The sequence below is a fragment of the Macaca fascicularis genome, chromosome 13 (assembly GCF_037993035.2).
Source record: "Macaca fascicularis isolate 582-1 chromosome 13, T2T-MFA8v1.1".
NCBI classification, from domain to species: Eukaryota; Metazoa; Chordata; class Mammalia; order Primates; family Cercopithecidae; genus Macaca; species Macaca fascicularis.
Window position 1 is genome coordinate 89,911,608 of NC_088387.1, and position 15,934 is coordinate 89,927,541.

Consider the following 15,934-nt stretch of genomic DNA (forward strand, 5'->3'; position numbering starts at 1 on the left):
GTCCTCTGGGCTTCAAGATGCGGGGGTAAGTATGACCTTGACTGCAGTAGCAATATGCTTTAGCCAACTAAGCTGGCTCATTTCATTTACCGCTCTATCTCCCATGGTTGAGCATTAAAAATACATGTTGGGACTGGGTGAGGTGGCTCACGCCTATAATCCCAGCACTTTGGGAGGCCGAGGCGGGCAGATTATCTGAGTTCAGGAATTTGAGACCAGCCTGGACAACATGGTGAAATCCTGTCTCTACTAAAAATACAAAAATTAGCTGGGCGTGGTGGTGCACGCCTGTAATTTTAGCTACTGGGAGGACTGAGACAGGAGGAACGCTTGAACCTGGGAGGCAGAGGTTGCAGTGAGCTGAGATCGTGCCACTGCACTCCAGCCTGGGTGACAGAACAAGACTCTGTCTCAAAAAAAGAAAGAAAGAAAGAAAGACAGAAAGAGAAAAAAAATACATGTTGGATGTTCAAAAGACTTTGTTTCATTTTAAGGCATAGAATAAATAACTGAACAGCAATAGAATTCCTATGTTGTGAACAAACAGGAAACAAATGAGCAATTCCTTTCTTGAGGGAATTTCTAGCTCTTGCATCCTTAACTCTGAAGTCCTACTTCTTCCCCGGCTACACCCATCTTCCCTTTCTGAACTGGTAGTACTTGTGTCCAAACCACTCTTATTGTGCTTTGAAAAAAAAAAAAGGAACTGCTCAGCAGTTCCCCTCTCTGTGCACTCTCCTTTCACAGAACAAGAAGGCATCTGGTCTACAAGAACTCGAGACCTCACTGAAACGGAAAGCAAATACAAAGAAACTTTATTTTAAAAACGTGTCTTGGTCCCCCCAAGAAGAGGGCAATTGGATTGCTCAGCCAGGTACTGTGGGTAGAGAGAAAGGGATTTTTTTTTTTTTTTTTTGAGACGGAGTCTCGCTTTGTGGTCCAGGCTGGAGTGCAGTGGCCGGATCTCAGCTCACTGCAAGCTCTGCCTCCCGGGTTTACGCCATTCTCCTGCCTCAGCCTCCCGAGTAGCTGGGACTACAGGCGCCCGCCACCTCGCCCGGCTAGTTTTTTGTATTTTTTAGTAGAGACGGGGTTTCACCGTGTTAGCCAGGATGGTCTCGATCTCCTGACCTCGTGATCCGCCCGTCTCGGCCTCCCAAAGTGCTGGGATTACAGGCTTGAGCCACCGCGCCCGGCCGAGAAAGGGATTTTTAAGGTCTGGGACCCATATATTAAAACCTGGGTTTACATTCATTTAAAGCTTGTGTCTGGGACGTACAAAAGCCTTAACATTGACGAGTGTGATTTGCATGACTGGCGGGATTTCCTGCCGAGAAACTTTTAGGGGTGGTTAATTGGGTCTGCTGGGGTTTCATCAGGTTCAAGGGGTACATGTACCCCCTTGGACTACTGTGAGATGGAAAGGACTTTGAAAACACTTTTTGGCATTACAGAAAGGAAACTCACCCTTTTGTTTTGTTTTGTTTTGTTTTTGAGACGGAGTCTTGCTCTGTCACCCAGGCTGGAGTGTAGTGGTGTGATCTCAGCTCACTACAACCTCTGCCTCCTGGGTTCAAGCAATTCTCCTGCCTCAGCCTCCCGAGTAGCTGGGATTACAGGCACCCGTCACCGTGCCCTGGCTAATTTTTGTATTTTTAGTAGAGACAGGGTTTCACCATGTTGGCCAGGCTGGTCTCAAACTCTTGACCTCATGATCTGCCCACTTCGGCCTCCCAAAGTGCTGGGATTACACGTGTGAGCCACCGCGCCCGGCCAGGAAACTCACTCTTGTTGCTAAGACTGTTGTTAGAATCACAGATGATCAAAGCTGAAAGGAACCAGGTAGACTACTTAGTCCATCCAATCTCCCGAGTTACTGATGAGAAACCTGGTATTTGGAGACAGAAGTGAAAGAAATCACCCTTTACGGGACACCTATTTCGTGATAGGGTCTTTACATACATTATCTCAGTTGATCCTTGCAGCCTGGCTTTGAGAGGTGGAAAATGTGGTAGAGAGGAGTTAAATGTCCTGCCCTACATCACACTGCTAATTGTCTACAAAACTAGGATAGAACCAGTTAGCACACTTCTTAACAGTTCACACACTTCTATAATACTAGTCATATTAATTTGTTTAAAATACCACAGACTGCGTGGCTTAAACAACAGAAATTTGTATTCTCACAGTTCTGGAGGCTGGAAGTCCAAGATCAAGGTGTCAGCAGGGTTAGCTTCTCCCCACACCTCTCTCCTTGGCCTTTTCTCTCTGTATGCACATTCTGGCATCTCCCTTTGTGTGTCCCAATTTCCTCTTCTCATCACAGCCTCTTTTCAGCTTAATGACCTCTTTAAAGGCCCTGTCTCCAAATACAGTCACATTCTGAAGTTCAGGGCTTCAACATATGGATTTGGGGGAAGCCCAGTTCAGCACATAACACTATTATTAACATGTGAGATTGCTGAAGCCTATTAAAGACCTGAGAACATTCTAGTCTAGAGCCTTTTCACTAGAAAGGAAGACAGATAACACCCACTGACCACCTTTATCACAACTACTTTCATGTTTAATCTTCACAACAGTCCAAGGAGGTGGATATTAAAGCAAGATTTGGAAAGACTAAGTAACATGTCTAGGGATACTTACCTCATAAGCTTCAGAGTGAGGATTTGAATTCAGATCTGCAATGCCAAAGCACACACATTTTCCATTTCCGTGTGCTTCCTGTCTGCTCCTAATTATATGTACTCTTTCCCTTATTTTATCCGTGAGGTGTGGGAATGACCCCATAGACGTGGGTTATATTGGTCCAGAGAAACTTCAGTTCTTTGAGGAGCTCATGTAACCATTTGTAAGAAACTGCTAATTTTAGAATTAGTTCTAAATACTATTTTCCAGCCAGGCACAGTGGCTCATGCCTGTAATCCCAGCACTTTGGGAGGCCGAGGCGGGCAGATTGCCTGAGCTCAGGAGTTCACGACTAGCCTGGGCAACATGGTGAAACCCCGTCACTACTAAAATACAAAAAATTAGTCAGCCATATTGGCATGCGCCTGTAGTCCCAGCTACTCGCGGGGCTGAGGCAGGAGAATCGCTTGAACCTGGGAGGTGGAGGTTGCAGTGAGCTGAGAGCGTGCCACTGCACTCCAGCTTGAGAGACAGAGTGAGACTCCATCTTTCTCTCTCCTCTCTCTCTCCTTCTCTCTCTCTTTCTCTGTGTGTGTGTATATATATATGTTATATATATTATATATGTTATTTTCCAATGTACAAATGTGGGGAAAGGACTTCTTCCACCCAATTCAGTTATTCACTGGACAGCTTGTGGGGAGGGGTTGCAAGGCCATAGCTACATTCCAGGGGAGTACACAGGTTGCAGTCCTATTCTTTTTTTTTTTTTTTTTCTGAGACGGAGTCTCTCTCTGTCACCCAGGCTGGAGTGCCATGGTGCTATTTTGGCTCACTGAAACCTCCACCTCCTGGGTTCAAGCAACTCTCCTGTCCCAGCCTCCCCAGCAGCTGCGATTACAGGTGTGTACCTCCACGCCTGGCTAATTTCTTGTATTTTTAGCAGAGACGGGGTTTCACCATGTTGGCCAGGCTGGTCTCAAACTCCTGACTTCAGGTGATCTGCCCTCCTTGGCCTCCCAAAGTGCTGAGATTACAAGCATGAACCCCCATGCCTGGTCCACAGCCCTGTTCTGTATGCCAGTGGGTAACTGAGAAAAATTACATGAGCTTCAGTGTATGGGTTGATTTTGTTCTTGAGAGCAATTAAAAACTTTATACTTTTTAGCTCCTTCCTCTATCTTCTTCCTCTTTTTCTACTCTTACTTAAACTTTGACCCAGTCAGGGATGGTTTGATTCTTCCCAAACCCACCCCTTTTTGGGGAAGTAGAAAGGGAGAGAAGAATCTATAGTTGCTGCTATTCACTGAGTCCTTCTGGTGTGCCAGTCACTACTACCACTACGCGTGTCAGTGGTAAAGCTGTAGTTTGAACACAATCCTGACACCAAAATGTGCCCTTGCTTATGCTCCTGAGCTGCCCCCATTTCTTTTCTTTCTTTCTTTTTTTTTCTTTTTCTTTTTTCTTTTTTTGAGACAGAGTCTCCCTCTATCACCAGACGGAGTGCAGTGGCGCAATCTCGGCTCACTGCAACCTCCACCTCCCAGGTTCAAGTGATTCTCTTGCCTCAGCCTCCCGAATAGCTGGGAGTACAGGCGCCCGCCACCACGCCTGGCTAATGTTTTGTATTTTTAGTAGAGACGGGGTTTCACCATGTTGGCCAGGATGGTCTCAATCTCTTGACCTCATGATCCACCTGCCTTGGCCTCCCAAAGTGCTGGGATTATAGGCGAGAGCCACCACACCTGGCTGCTCCAATTTCAATGACAATTTTTTTATATTGTTAATGAATTAGTTTTAACATAAAAGGGAAATTTTATTTTCTGAAAACAGATATGCTTTTGAAGCAGCATCATTGTCTGGGGCAAATATCCCATGTTCGTTGTCTCACACCAAGTGAATCGAGGACATAGACACACAAAAAGAGAGTTTGAGAGTGGAGTTCCAGAGTGGAAGTTTAGGCCGGTCACAGTGGCTCACACCTGTAATCCCAGCACTTTGGGAGGCCGATGGGGGCGGATCACGAGGTCAGGAGTAGAGACCATTCTGGCCAACATGGTGAAACCCAGTCTCTACTAAAAATACAAAAATTAGCTGGGTAAGGAGGCATGCACTTGTAATCCCAGCTATTCGGGAGGCTTAGACAAGAGAATCGCTTGAACCCAGGTGGCAGAGGTTGCAGTGAGCTGAGGTCGCACCACTGCACTCCAGCCTGCCTATAGAAGAGTGCAAAGCAACATCACCAGCAGCAGCAGTAGCTGTGATAGCTATAAGCTCTATGATCACAGCTATTAAAGTAAATATGAATCTCTTTGATCTATTAAGTATTCCTTTGAGTACTTCAGTGATAATATGTATGAAGGGAGAGGCCTCCCAAGTTCTATTGAGGGAAACAGGTATCCAGACTCCTTCTCGGATCCTTACCAGTAAAATGTTATTATCTTTATTAAAGGTAATAAAAAAGAAAGAAAGAAAGAAAGAAAGTGGAGGTTTAATAGGGGAAAGAAAGAGAAAAGAGAATAGCTCTCTCTCCTGCAGAGAGAGAGGGGAACCTGAGTGAGAGGTTTTGTTGAGAGAGAGGGGAACCTGAGTGAGAGGTTTTGTTGTGAAATGCATGTTTTTTTGTTTTGTTTTGTTTTGTTTTTGTTTTTGTTTTGTTTTGTTTTGAGACAGAATCTCGCTCTGTTGCCCAGGCTGGAGTGCGGTTGCACCGTCTTTGCTCAGTGAGCTCTGCCTCCCGGGTTCAAGCAATTCTCCTGCCTCAGCCTCCTAAGTAGCTGGCATTACAGGTGCCCACCACTGCACCCGGCTAATTTTTGTAGTTTTTAGTAAAGACGGGGTTTCACCGTGTTAGCCAGGATGGTCTCAATCTCTTGACCTCGTAATCCGCCCGCCTAGGCCTCCCAAAGTGCTGGGATTACAGGCGTGAACCATCGCGCCCGGCCAATACATTGTAGTATTTTATACAGTAGAGTACTACTAAGCAATGAAATGTTATAAACTACTTATACTACAAGCAACAGCATGACTTACACAGACATTGTGTGGAATGAAAGGAGTAGCACATGCTGTATGATTCCGTTTATGTGAAGTTCTTCAACAGGCTAAACTAATTTATGGTTTAAAAAAATCAGAATAGAGATTGTCTGTGAGGGTACGGTGGAGACGGAATTTGACTGGGAAGGGGCATGGGATACTTTCCAAGGAGAGGGCAGTGTTTTCTGTCTTGATAGGTGTTTGAAGTAGAAGCATTTTTCAGCTCATCAAAGGGTACAGTTAAGATCTGTGCTTTCACTGTAGGTGAATTTTTCCTAAGAAAGAATAATAAAGAATAAAGAATAATAAAGAATAATAAACCAGCATTGAATTCTACTTAATTATATGGACATAGAAATGTGCTAACATCTGCAACTTACATAGATTGATAAATGGATAGAGGGATGGATTTTCTCTATGTGTGAAAATGTTCATAATAAAATGTTAGGGTAATGACCAGACACGGTGGTTCACGCTTGTGATCCCAGCATTTTGGGAGACTGAGGCAGGCAGATCACTTTAGCCCAGGAGTTTGAGACCAGCCTGGACAACACGGCAAGCCTCTGTCTCAAAAAAAAAAAAAAAAAAAAAAGAAAGAAAAAAAAATGAGCCAGGCATAGTAGCACACACCTGTGGTCCCAGTTACTCAGGAGGCTGAAGTGGGAGGATCACCTGAGCCCAGAAGGTTAAGGATTTCGTGAGCCATGATCAGGCCACTGCACTCCAGCCCGGGTGACAGAGTGAGACCCTGTCTCAAAAAAAGAGTTTTAATGTTAGGATAACATGAGTTCCCATGCCAATTCCATTCACATGAGTTCCCAAGCCAACTCCATTCACATACCCCAATCCCACTCACATAGCTCCCGTTTTGTTTCTCCCCACCCAGTGATTCTAGTTCTCTTCCCCACTTCCTGTCTGCCCTCTCATGCTGCCTTTAATTCAGACTTCGCATCTTCATCCTGACGCAGGGGGTCGTGTATGTGTGTATGAGGAGCCGGGGTAGATCATCTAACTTGGTCTCAGAGGCTTCTGGGCCCCTGTGGAGGGGAAAGGGAGAAAGGAAGTTGCTTTTCAAACCATCTAGGAGGATGAAATGACAGGACCATACCAGGAAGATGAAATCCGTTTCTTAAAACATCACTTTAAACATGCTCCTCATAGCATAATCTCTCCCAGTTGCTCATAGGATAAAGAACAAATGCCTCATCTTGGCATACAAGGCTTTCCATAGCTTTTCCCCTTTGTACCCTGGAAGCATAACTCCTTTTTTCTGTCTCCTCAATTACTCATACTGATAGGGAACCGGGTCAGGGAAGTGCAGGGAAGAGAAGGGCGGGTCCCAGAAGGGCGGGTCCCTGGCAAGGGCTCCACCCCCAGGCCTGTGCCCACGAACCTAGGTGAGGACAGGCACTCCTGCCTTGGAGCTCAAATGTTGCATTTCCCAAGACCACCCTGGCCTGCCACACCGTCATCCTATGCGTATAAAAATCCCAGAGACCCTGGCAGGCAGATACACAAGCAGCTGGACGTCGAGAGGAACACATCGGCGGAAGAAGATACAAGCAGCTGGACGTCGAGAGGACATTGAAGGGCGAATGCTGGCGGAAGAGCACACAACAGACACCGGCACGCCAGCAGGGCATCCGCCAGAGGAAGGACGCGGAGTTTGGCCGGGAGTGTTGGAGAAGAGTCGGTGGCAGTCTGACTCCAGGGAAAAACCATCTCCCTTCTGGCTACCCCATCTGCTGAGAGCTTCTTCCAGTCAATAAAACCTTGCACTCTTTCTCCAAGACCACGTGTGATCCAATTCCTCCGGTACACCAAGGCAAGAACCCCAAGGCAAGAACCCCGGAACACAGAAAACCCTCTGTCCTTGCAATAAGGCAGGGGTCTAATTGAGCTAACACAAGCCGCCTACGGACAGCTAAACCGAAAGAGCACCCTGTAACACACACCCACTGGGGCTTCAGGAGCTGTAAACATTCACCACTAGACACTGCCGTGGGATTGGAACCCCACAGCCTGCCCATCTGTATGCTCCCCTAGAGGTCTGAGCAGCGGGCACTGAAGAAGCAAGCCACACCCCCATCGCACGCCCTGCGAAGGAGACAAGAGAACTTTCCCCCTTTCCATACTCCCCGGTCTCATCCTCTCACCTGCAAGGCGTTTTACATCCTCACCTCCACCTCCACCCCAACCCAACTACCTCGCCTCATCTTACTTATCCTTTTTTTTTTTTTTTTCCTTTTTGAGGCACAGTCTGTTTTTTCCTTTTTGAGGCACAGTCTCGCTCCGTCTGCCAGGCTGGAGTGCAGTGGCACCATCTCGGCTAACTGCAACCTCCGTCTCCCGGGCTTAAATGATTCGCCTGCCTCAGCCTCCCGAATAGCTGGGATTACAGGCGTGTGCCACCAGGCCCAGCTAACTTTTGTATTTTTAGTAGAGATGGGGATTCACCGTGTTGGTCAGGCTGGTCTCGAACTCCTTACGTCAGGTGATCCGCCTGCCTTGACCTCCCACAGCACCCGGCCCTACTTATCCTTTAAGACCAGCTTCATGTGCTGTCTCCTCCATGAAAACTTCCTCCCTGGATGATTCCAGTCCATATACTCTTTCTTGGAAATACCGGAGAGAATGTACCCTCTGCACCATTCATATTGACACTTATACCATCTTTTGACATTTAATTCCAAGTTGCCTTCTTGGCTCTGAACAGCAGAAATGAGAAGAAACTTTGAAGAGAAGGGCAAAGTTCCAGTTGAACACAGTTTAGAGCTCTAGGCCAGGAGTCCAGACCCCTGGGTTCTCTTTAGGGCTTGGCCATGAATAGCCAGTGGCTTTGAGCAAGTTTTTATCTGGTTTGAGTCACCATTTTCTTATCTATGAAAAGCAGGGCATTACTTAGTTAATTGCACCAGCCCCTCTGCTTGATAGTCTCTGGTTCTGTTTTGTTTGTTTTACAGAATGAAGAGTAGTTTTATAGAAAAAAGAGGACAATATTGGGATCACCTTTGACCTGTCCATTTGGAAATATTTTCTATTGAGTTATAGAAAGGTGGGAAACTTTCATTTAGAACAAGTAAGTATATGAGAAATAACATCTGCCTGGTTATACAGTCTGCTACCAAATACTGGTGATGTTGAATGGAAAATCAATTCATGGCTTCCTCTGACCAGTCGTATGTGGAATTACCGATAAATATTCTTCTGTTGTTTTAGGAATTCAGTTGCAAATATGGTAACCTGTGATAAAAGACAGAACCACAGACAGGATAGGACTTACACAAAGAGTGACCAGGTGTATGTTTTAAAGTGTTCTTATCACCTGTTCAGCCAGACAGCAGAGAGCTACACACATCAAGCTCATTGTGAAGAAACATGGTGTAGATCTAAGTGGCAACCAAAATGTAGCTCTTTCCACTTCAACGACTGGGTGTAGACCTGCGCTGTCTAGTATATTAGTAGTAGCCACTAGCCCCTGTAGCTATTTAAAGGTGAATTTAAATAAAATTTAAACTTCAGTTGCACAGTCACTGTAGCCAGATTTCAAGTACTCAGTAGTCAGATATGACTAATGACTACCATATTGTATAATGCGGATATAGAACATGTTCATTATCACAGAACATTCTATTGAAAGGCATTGGTCTAGACAAAGAGATATTCTGAAAAGAATGAATAATGAATTAATAAATGAGCAGCATTTTTTCCACCTAATTACTTGATAAGGAAGGAGTATGATGGTCTACATACAAGGATATATAACATAGTACAATAATACCTTACTGTTTTGTATATATAGATATATATATCTCTATATTTTTTTATTTTTTTGTGAGACAGACTCTCGCTCTGTAGCCCAGGCTGGAGTGCAGTGGTGTGATCTCGGCTCACTGCAACCTCCACCTCCTGGGTTCAAGCAATGCTCCTGCCTCAGCCTCCTGAGTAGCTGGGACCACAGGCGCGTGCCACCATGCCCAGCTAATTTTTTGTATTTTTAGTAAGGGCGAGGTTTCACCATACTAGCCAGGCTGGTCTCGATCTCCTGACCTCGTGATCCACCCGCCTTGGCCTCCCAAAGTGCTGGGATTACAGGCGTGAGCTACCACGCCCAGCCACTTTTCCAATTTTGAGACATTTTTGTGTATGAGAGTTATGTGACTTATTCAATATAATGAGTCTTTTAAATAGAATCTTTTAAATAACGTGTCTTCATTTTATAGGTGAAGAAATGTAGTCTTAGGAAGGCTAGGCTGTGAACTTGTGTATGTGGGTCTCTAAGCCTTTCTGAGGCTTGCTTTCTTTTTTTTTTTTTTTCAAGACGGAGTTTTGCTCTTGTTGCCCAGGCTGGACTGCAATGGCGCGATCTCGGCTCACCGCAACCTCCACCTCCCAGGTTCAAGCGATTCGCCTGCCTCAGCCTCCCAAGTAGCTGGGATTACAGGCATGCGCCACCATGCCTGGCTAATTTTGTATTTTTAGTAGAGACAGGGTTTCTCCATGTTGGTCAGGCTAGTCTTGAACTCCCGACCTCAGATAATCCGCCCACCTCAACCTTCCAAAGTGCTGAGATTACAGGCATGAGTCACCGCATCCAGCTAAGGCTGTATTTCTTTAGCTCTAAACTGAAGATCACAACGGGACACAGACTTAGAGGTTACTTCCATAGGGATGATGTAGAAGCTAGAGAACAGATGAGACCCCAGAAGGAAAGAGATGGGACTGTCTTGCAGGACATGTAGACAAGGAATATTCTGGCTGAGGTCAGCAGTAGAGCTCTGCAATGGTGAGAAAGGACAGCTGGGATGGGGTCCTGGTGCTTGGAGTGATTGATGGTGCATTTCAGGCCAGAGAGGTTCTGGGGTCTTTGAGAGAAGCACATTCCCTCTCTGATCAGTCAACACAGGTTTGAAAGCCAGGAGCGGCCAGGCACGGTGGCTCATGCCTGTAATCCCAACACTTTGGGAGGCTGAGGCGGGCAGATCAACTGAGGTCGGGAGTTTGAGACCAGCCTGACCAACATAGAGAAATCTCATCTCTACTAAAAATACAAAATTAGCTTGGCGTGGTGGCACATGCCTGTAATCCCAGCTACTTGGGAGACTGTGGCAGAAGAATCACTTGAACCCAGGAGGCGGAGGTTGTGGTGAGCTGAGATCGCACTTATACTCCAGCCTGGGCAATAAGAGCGAAACTTCATCAAAAAAACAAAAACAAAACAAAACAAAAAAACCCAGAAGCAGCCTAGCCCAGGAAGAAATCTAGTGCAGACGGTGTCTGAGAGTTAAAAACCAGGAAGACATTTCTCCAAGCTGTCACAAACATAGCATGGGCACAGTGGGCACAGTGCCTGGGTACAGTGTGGTCTGCCTTTCAGAATTAGACATTGCAGAGTCAGACACAAAAAGGACACAACTATCCTCAAGGCCAGGCGGGAGAGCTTACATTGGATAAAAATCAATGTTTTGATGTGATACTCTTCAGAAAAGACCAAAGTCTGTGAGAGATAAAATGTGCTCTTCCTTTGTAGGGTGACACCTGAATAAAGGCTAAAAATAGTAGCTATCATATATTGAGTTATAACTTTGTACGAGATACTATACATGAATTCTTGTAACAACTTCCTAAGTTAAATACTGTTCTCCACACCATTGTACGGATGAGGAATCCCTGGTGTGCTGGAGCTGGTTCTTACTGTGATGTGAAACCTGATTATTGAATTTTCAGGATTTTGTTAGCCAGCTGACATACACTGTTAGCTTGAAATAGGCCATGGTAGGAATATTTATACCACGGGGATTGGTGAATGCTACAAATTAGGGCCTTTACTCCTAGAAGGCCAGTTTGTGAAACCATTTAGCAGCACATAACTTTTTTTGTTGTTGTTGAGATGGAGTTTTGCTCTTGTTGCCCAGGCTGGAGTGCAATGGTGCAATCTCGGCTCACTGCAACCTCCACCTCCCAGGTTCAAGCGATTCTCCTGCCTCAGCCTCCCGAGTAGCTGAGACTACAGGCATGCACCACCACACCTGGCTAATTTTGCATTTTTAGTAGAGACAGGGTTTCTCCATGTGGTCAGGCTGGTCTCAAACTCCCGACCTCTGGTGATCCACCCGCCTCGGCCTCCCAAAGTGCTGGAATTACAGGTGTGAGCCACCGTGCCCAGCCAGCAGCACAGAATTGAAATAGACTCAAAGAGGCTTAGTGACTTGCCAAAGTCACACAGATGGTAGCAAGTGGCAGATCCTAGGCCAGTGCTGTTATTCTAAAGCCAACGGTCTTACCACTACGACCTCAATGGGGACTGTTTTATATCGGAGGGACAAGATAACTCACCTTACTTCATCACCAAAGCAAAACCATCTTGCTCATCAATGACTCTGGGGTTAGAACTGCTTTGCAGAGCATTTCTTAAAGGCCTGGAATTCAAGCATTTGGCATCTCCATAACTCAGGAGATGCCCACAGGAAAAAAATGCATGGCCCTAATGCTCTGGAGACAGATGCTGACATGCACATTATATATAAACAAATAAATATATATATTTCTTCCCATCTCCTCAGTGAATTTCATAAAGGACAATATCCGAGCCCTTATTCAAAGAATGGGAATGACTGTTGTAAAGCAAATTACAGATGACCTATTTGCATGGAATGTTCTGAATTACGAAGAAGTATGCAACATTTGCTGCGAGAAGGTGGAGCAGGATGCTGCGAGAGGGATCATTCACATGATTTTGAAAAAGGGTTCAGAGGCCTGTAACCTCTTTCTTAAATCCCTTGAGGAATGGAACTATCCTCTATTTCAGGACTTGAATGGACAAAGTAAGTATCATTTAGTTTTGCAGATGGCAGAGCCTCTGCTTTTCCTCCTCTTCATATCACCTGGCAATGGCCTTTGATTCCTGCTAAAGAAAAGCTTAGATGATTTTAGGAAAAATTCATAGTAGATCAATTGATGGTGAAGCCAAACAACCCCAGGGCCAGGGAATAAATGACTGAGTATAGTGTCACTGCAAGATAAAACAGGACAATGAGTGTACTAGTTAAGCTGCCAATGCAGCAGTGGTTCTCAGCGTTCCCTGCTTGGATGAGATCTACCTATGGGAGAGAGGCCCAGCTGACTACCTACCATGTCCAGGCCTCCTGGTAAAGACAGCCTGACTGACACAAGAGCACAATTCTATTTTTCATGAAATATGAATTCAGTTTTTATTTTTTTAAATTAGTAAATAAGGTCATGACAGATTTTACTTAGAGTGAAGGCCTAATATGCTGACAGTTACCCCAACCATCTTTCTCCGCCAAATTCTTTACTTTCCTTAACCCATACACAAGCTCCTCCCTGTTCCAACCAGCTACTATAAGATTTGGTTGTGGAAAGGAGGAAACAGAAAGCAAAAAGGGGAGTGGGGTAAAGGATGCCGGGGAAAGGGGGAGCAGACAGGACCCTTTGTGCCTGCTCGGAACTGGGAAAGGACATTACGTTCACCAATGGCAGATTCTCAGCCTCACCCCCTCGTTCATCCTCCTGAACACTAGGTTTTGAGGAGACACAGAATTGGGTCCTCTTTAACATCACCTCTTCTCTAATAGGTCTTTTCTATCAGATATCAGAAGGAGACTTGGACGATTTGGCTCAGGATTTAAAGGGCTGGTACCATACCCCATCTTTTCTGAACTTCTATCCCCTTGGTGAAGATATTGACATTATTTTTAGCCTGAAAAGCACCTTCACAGAACCTGTCCTGTGGAGGAAGGACCAACACCATCACCGCGTGGAGCAGCTGACCCTGAACGGCCTCCTGCAGGCTCTTCAGAGCCCCTGCATCATTGAAGGGGAATCTGGCAAAGGGAAGTCCACTCTGCTGCAGCGAATTGCCATGCTCTGGGGCTCCGGAAAGTGCGAGGCTCTGACCAAGTTCAAATTCGTCTTCTTCATCCGTCTCAGCAGGGCCCAGGGCGGACTTTTTGAAACCCTCTGTGATCAGGTCTTGGATATACCAGACACACTCAGGAAGCAGACATTCATGGCCATGCTGCTGAAGCTACGGCAGAGGGTTCTTTTTCTTCTTGATGGCTACAATGAATTCAAGCCCCAGAACTGCCCAGAAATCGAAGCCCTGATAAAGGAAAACCACCGCTTCAAGAACATGGTCATCGTGACCACCACCACTGAGTGCCTGAGGCACATACGGCAGTTTGGTGCCCTGATTGCTGAGGTGGGGGATATGACAGAAGACAGCGCGCAGGCTCTCATCCGAGAAGTGCTGATCGAGGAGCTTGCTGAAGGCTTGTTGCTCCAAATTCAGAAATCCAGGTGCTTGAGGAATCTCATGAAGACCCCTCTCTTTGTGGTCATCACTTGTGCAATCCAGATGGGTGAAAGTGAGTTCCACTCTCACACACAAACAACACTGTTCCATACCTTCTATGATCTGTTGATACAGAAAAACAAACACAAACATAAAGGTGTGACTGCAAGTGACTTCATTCGGAGCCTGGACCACTGTGGAGACCTAGCTCTGGAGGGTGTGTTCTCCCACAAGTTTGATTTCAAACTGGAGGATGTGTCCAGCGTGAATGAGGAAGTCCTGCTGACAACTGGGCTCCTCTGTAAATATACGGCTCAAAGGTTCAAGCCAAAGTATAAATTCTTTCACAAGTCATTCCAGGAGTACACAGCAGGACGAAGACTCAGCAGTTTATTGACGTCTCATGAGCCAGAGGAGGTGACCAAGGGGAATGGTTACTTGCAGAAAATGGTTTCCATTTCGGACATTACATCCACGTATAGCAGCCTGCTCCGGTACACCTGTGGGTCATCTGTGGAAGCCACCAGGGCTGTTATGAAGCACCTCGCAGCAGTGTATCAACATGGCTGCCTTCTTGGGCTTTCCATCACCAAGAGGCCTCTCTGGAGACAGGAATCTTTGCAAAGTGTGAAAAACACCACTGAGCAAGAAATTCTGAAAGCCATAAACATCAATTCCTTTGTAGAGTGTGGCATCCATTTATATCATGAGAGTACATCCAAATCAGCCCTGAGCCAAGAATTTGAAGCTTTCTTTCAAGGTAAAAGCTTATATATCAACTCAGAGAACATCCCCGATTACTTATTTGACTTCTTTGAACACTTGCCCAATTGTGCAAGCGCTCTGGACTTCATTAAACTGGACTTCTATGGGGGAGCTATGGCTTCATGGGACAAGGCAGCAGAAGACACAGGCACAATCCACATGGAAGAGGCCCCAGAAACCTACATTCCCAGCAGGGCTGTATCTTTGTTCTTCAACTGGAAGCAGGAATTCAGGACTCTGGAGGTCACACTCTGGGATTTCAGCAAGTTGAATAAGAAAGATATCAAGTATCTGGGAAAAATATTCAGCTCTGCCACAAGCCTCAGGCTGCAAATAAAGAGATGTGCTGGTGTGGCTGGAAGCCTCGGTTTGGTCCTGAGTACCTGTAAGAACATTTATTCTCTCATGCTGGAAGCCAGTCCCCTCACCATAGAAGATGAGCAGCATATCACGTCGGTAACAAACCTGAAAACCTTGAGTATTCACGACCTACAGAATCAATGGCTGCCAGGTATTGTAAATATCAGTGGTTTGTGCTATGTTCACTTAAAAAAAAAATAGTGTATAAATTTGGAAAAGGAGAGAGGAGACTTTATTTCTTCTAAAGGGTTACAGCCTGCAAGGTGGCCATCCCGCAGGCTGGGAAACATGCCTCTAACCAAGACCACAGACAGGCACCTCGAAGGAGGGGTTGGGGTAGACGCTTTATGTTGAATGGGTTGGCTAAACATACATATTCAACAGATTACAGGAGGAGCTATGAATATTCCTGAAGGTGGTCTTGACGCATGCCTATTGAATAAACATGCATGTAACATACAACCCAAGTTCACTTTGGGGTGGAGATTTAGCATTTAAATCAAGCTTATCCAACCTGCAGCCCGTGGACTGCACGTGGCCCAAGACAGCTTTGAATGTGGCCCAGAACAAATTCATAAACCTTTTTTTTTTTTTTTTTTTTGAGACAGAGTCTCGCTCTGTCGCCCAGGCTGGAGTGCAGTGGCTGGATCTCAGCTCACTGCAAGCTCCGCCTCCCGGGTTTACGCCATTATCCTGCCTCAGCCTCCCAAGTAGCTGGGACTACAGGCGCCCACCACCTCGCCCGGCTAGTTTTTTGTATTTTTTAGTAGAGACGGGGTTTCACCATGTTAGCCAGGATGGTCTCGATCTCCTGACCTCGTGATCTGCCCG

The 15,934-nt window shown here is 45.9% G+C and overlaps 1 protein-coding gene across 1 annotated transcript in view; it reads left to right on the forward strand.

Moving 5' to 3' along the window:
* Window positions 1-743: 743 nt before the first annotated feature.
* Window positions 744-15,934, forward strand: part of NLRC4 (NLR family CARD domain containing 4) — a 40,957-nt gene continuing 25,766 nt past the window's right edge. Inside the window, exons 1-4 of the mRNA XM_005576167.5 lie at window positions 744-874; window positions 8,628-8,743; window positions 12,228-12,488; window positions 13,260-15,254. Coding sequence (XP_005576224.3) covers window position 8,743; window positions 12,228-12,488; window positions 13,260-15,254 — 2,257 coding nt within the window. The 5' untranslated portion in view covers window positions 744-874; window positions 8,628-8,742. The remainder of the gene's footprint in view (window positions 875-8,627; window positions 8,744-12,227; window positions 12,489-13,259; window positions 15,255-15,934) is intronic.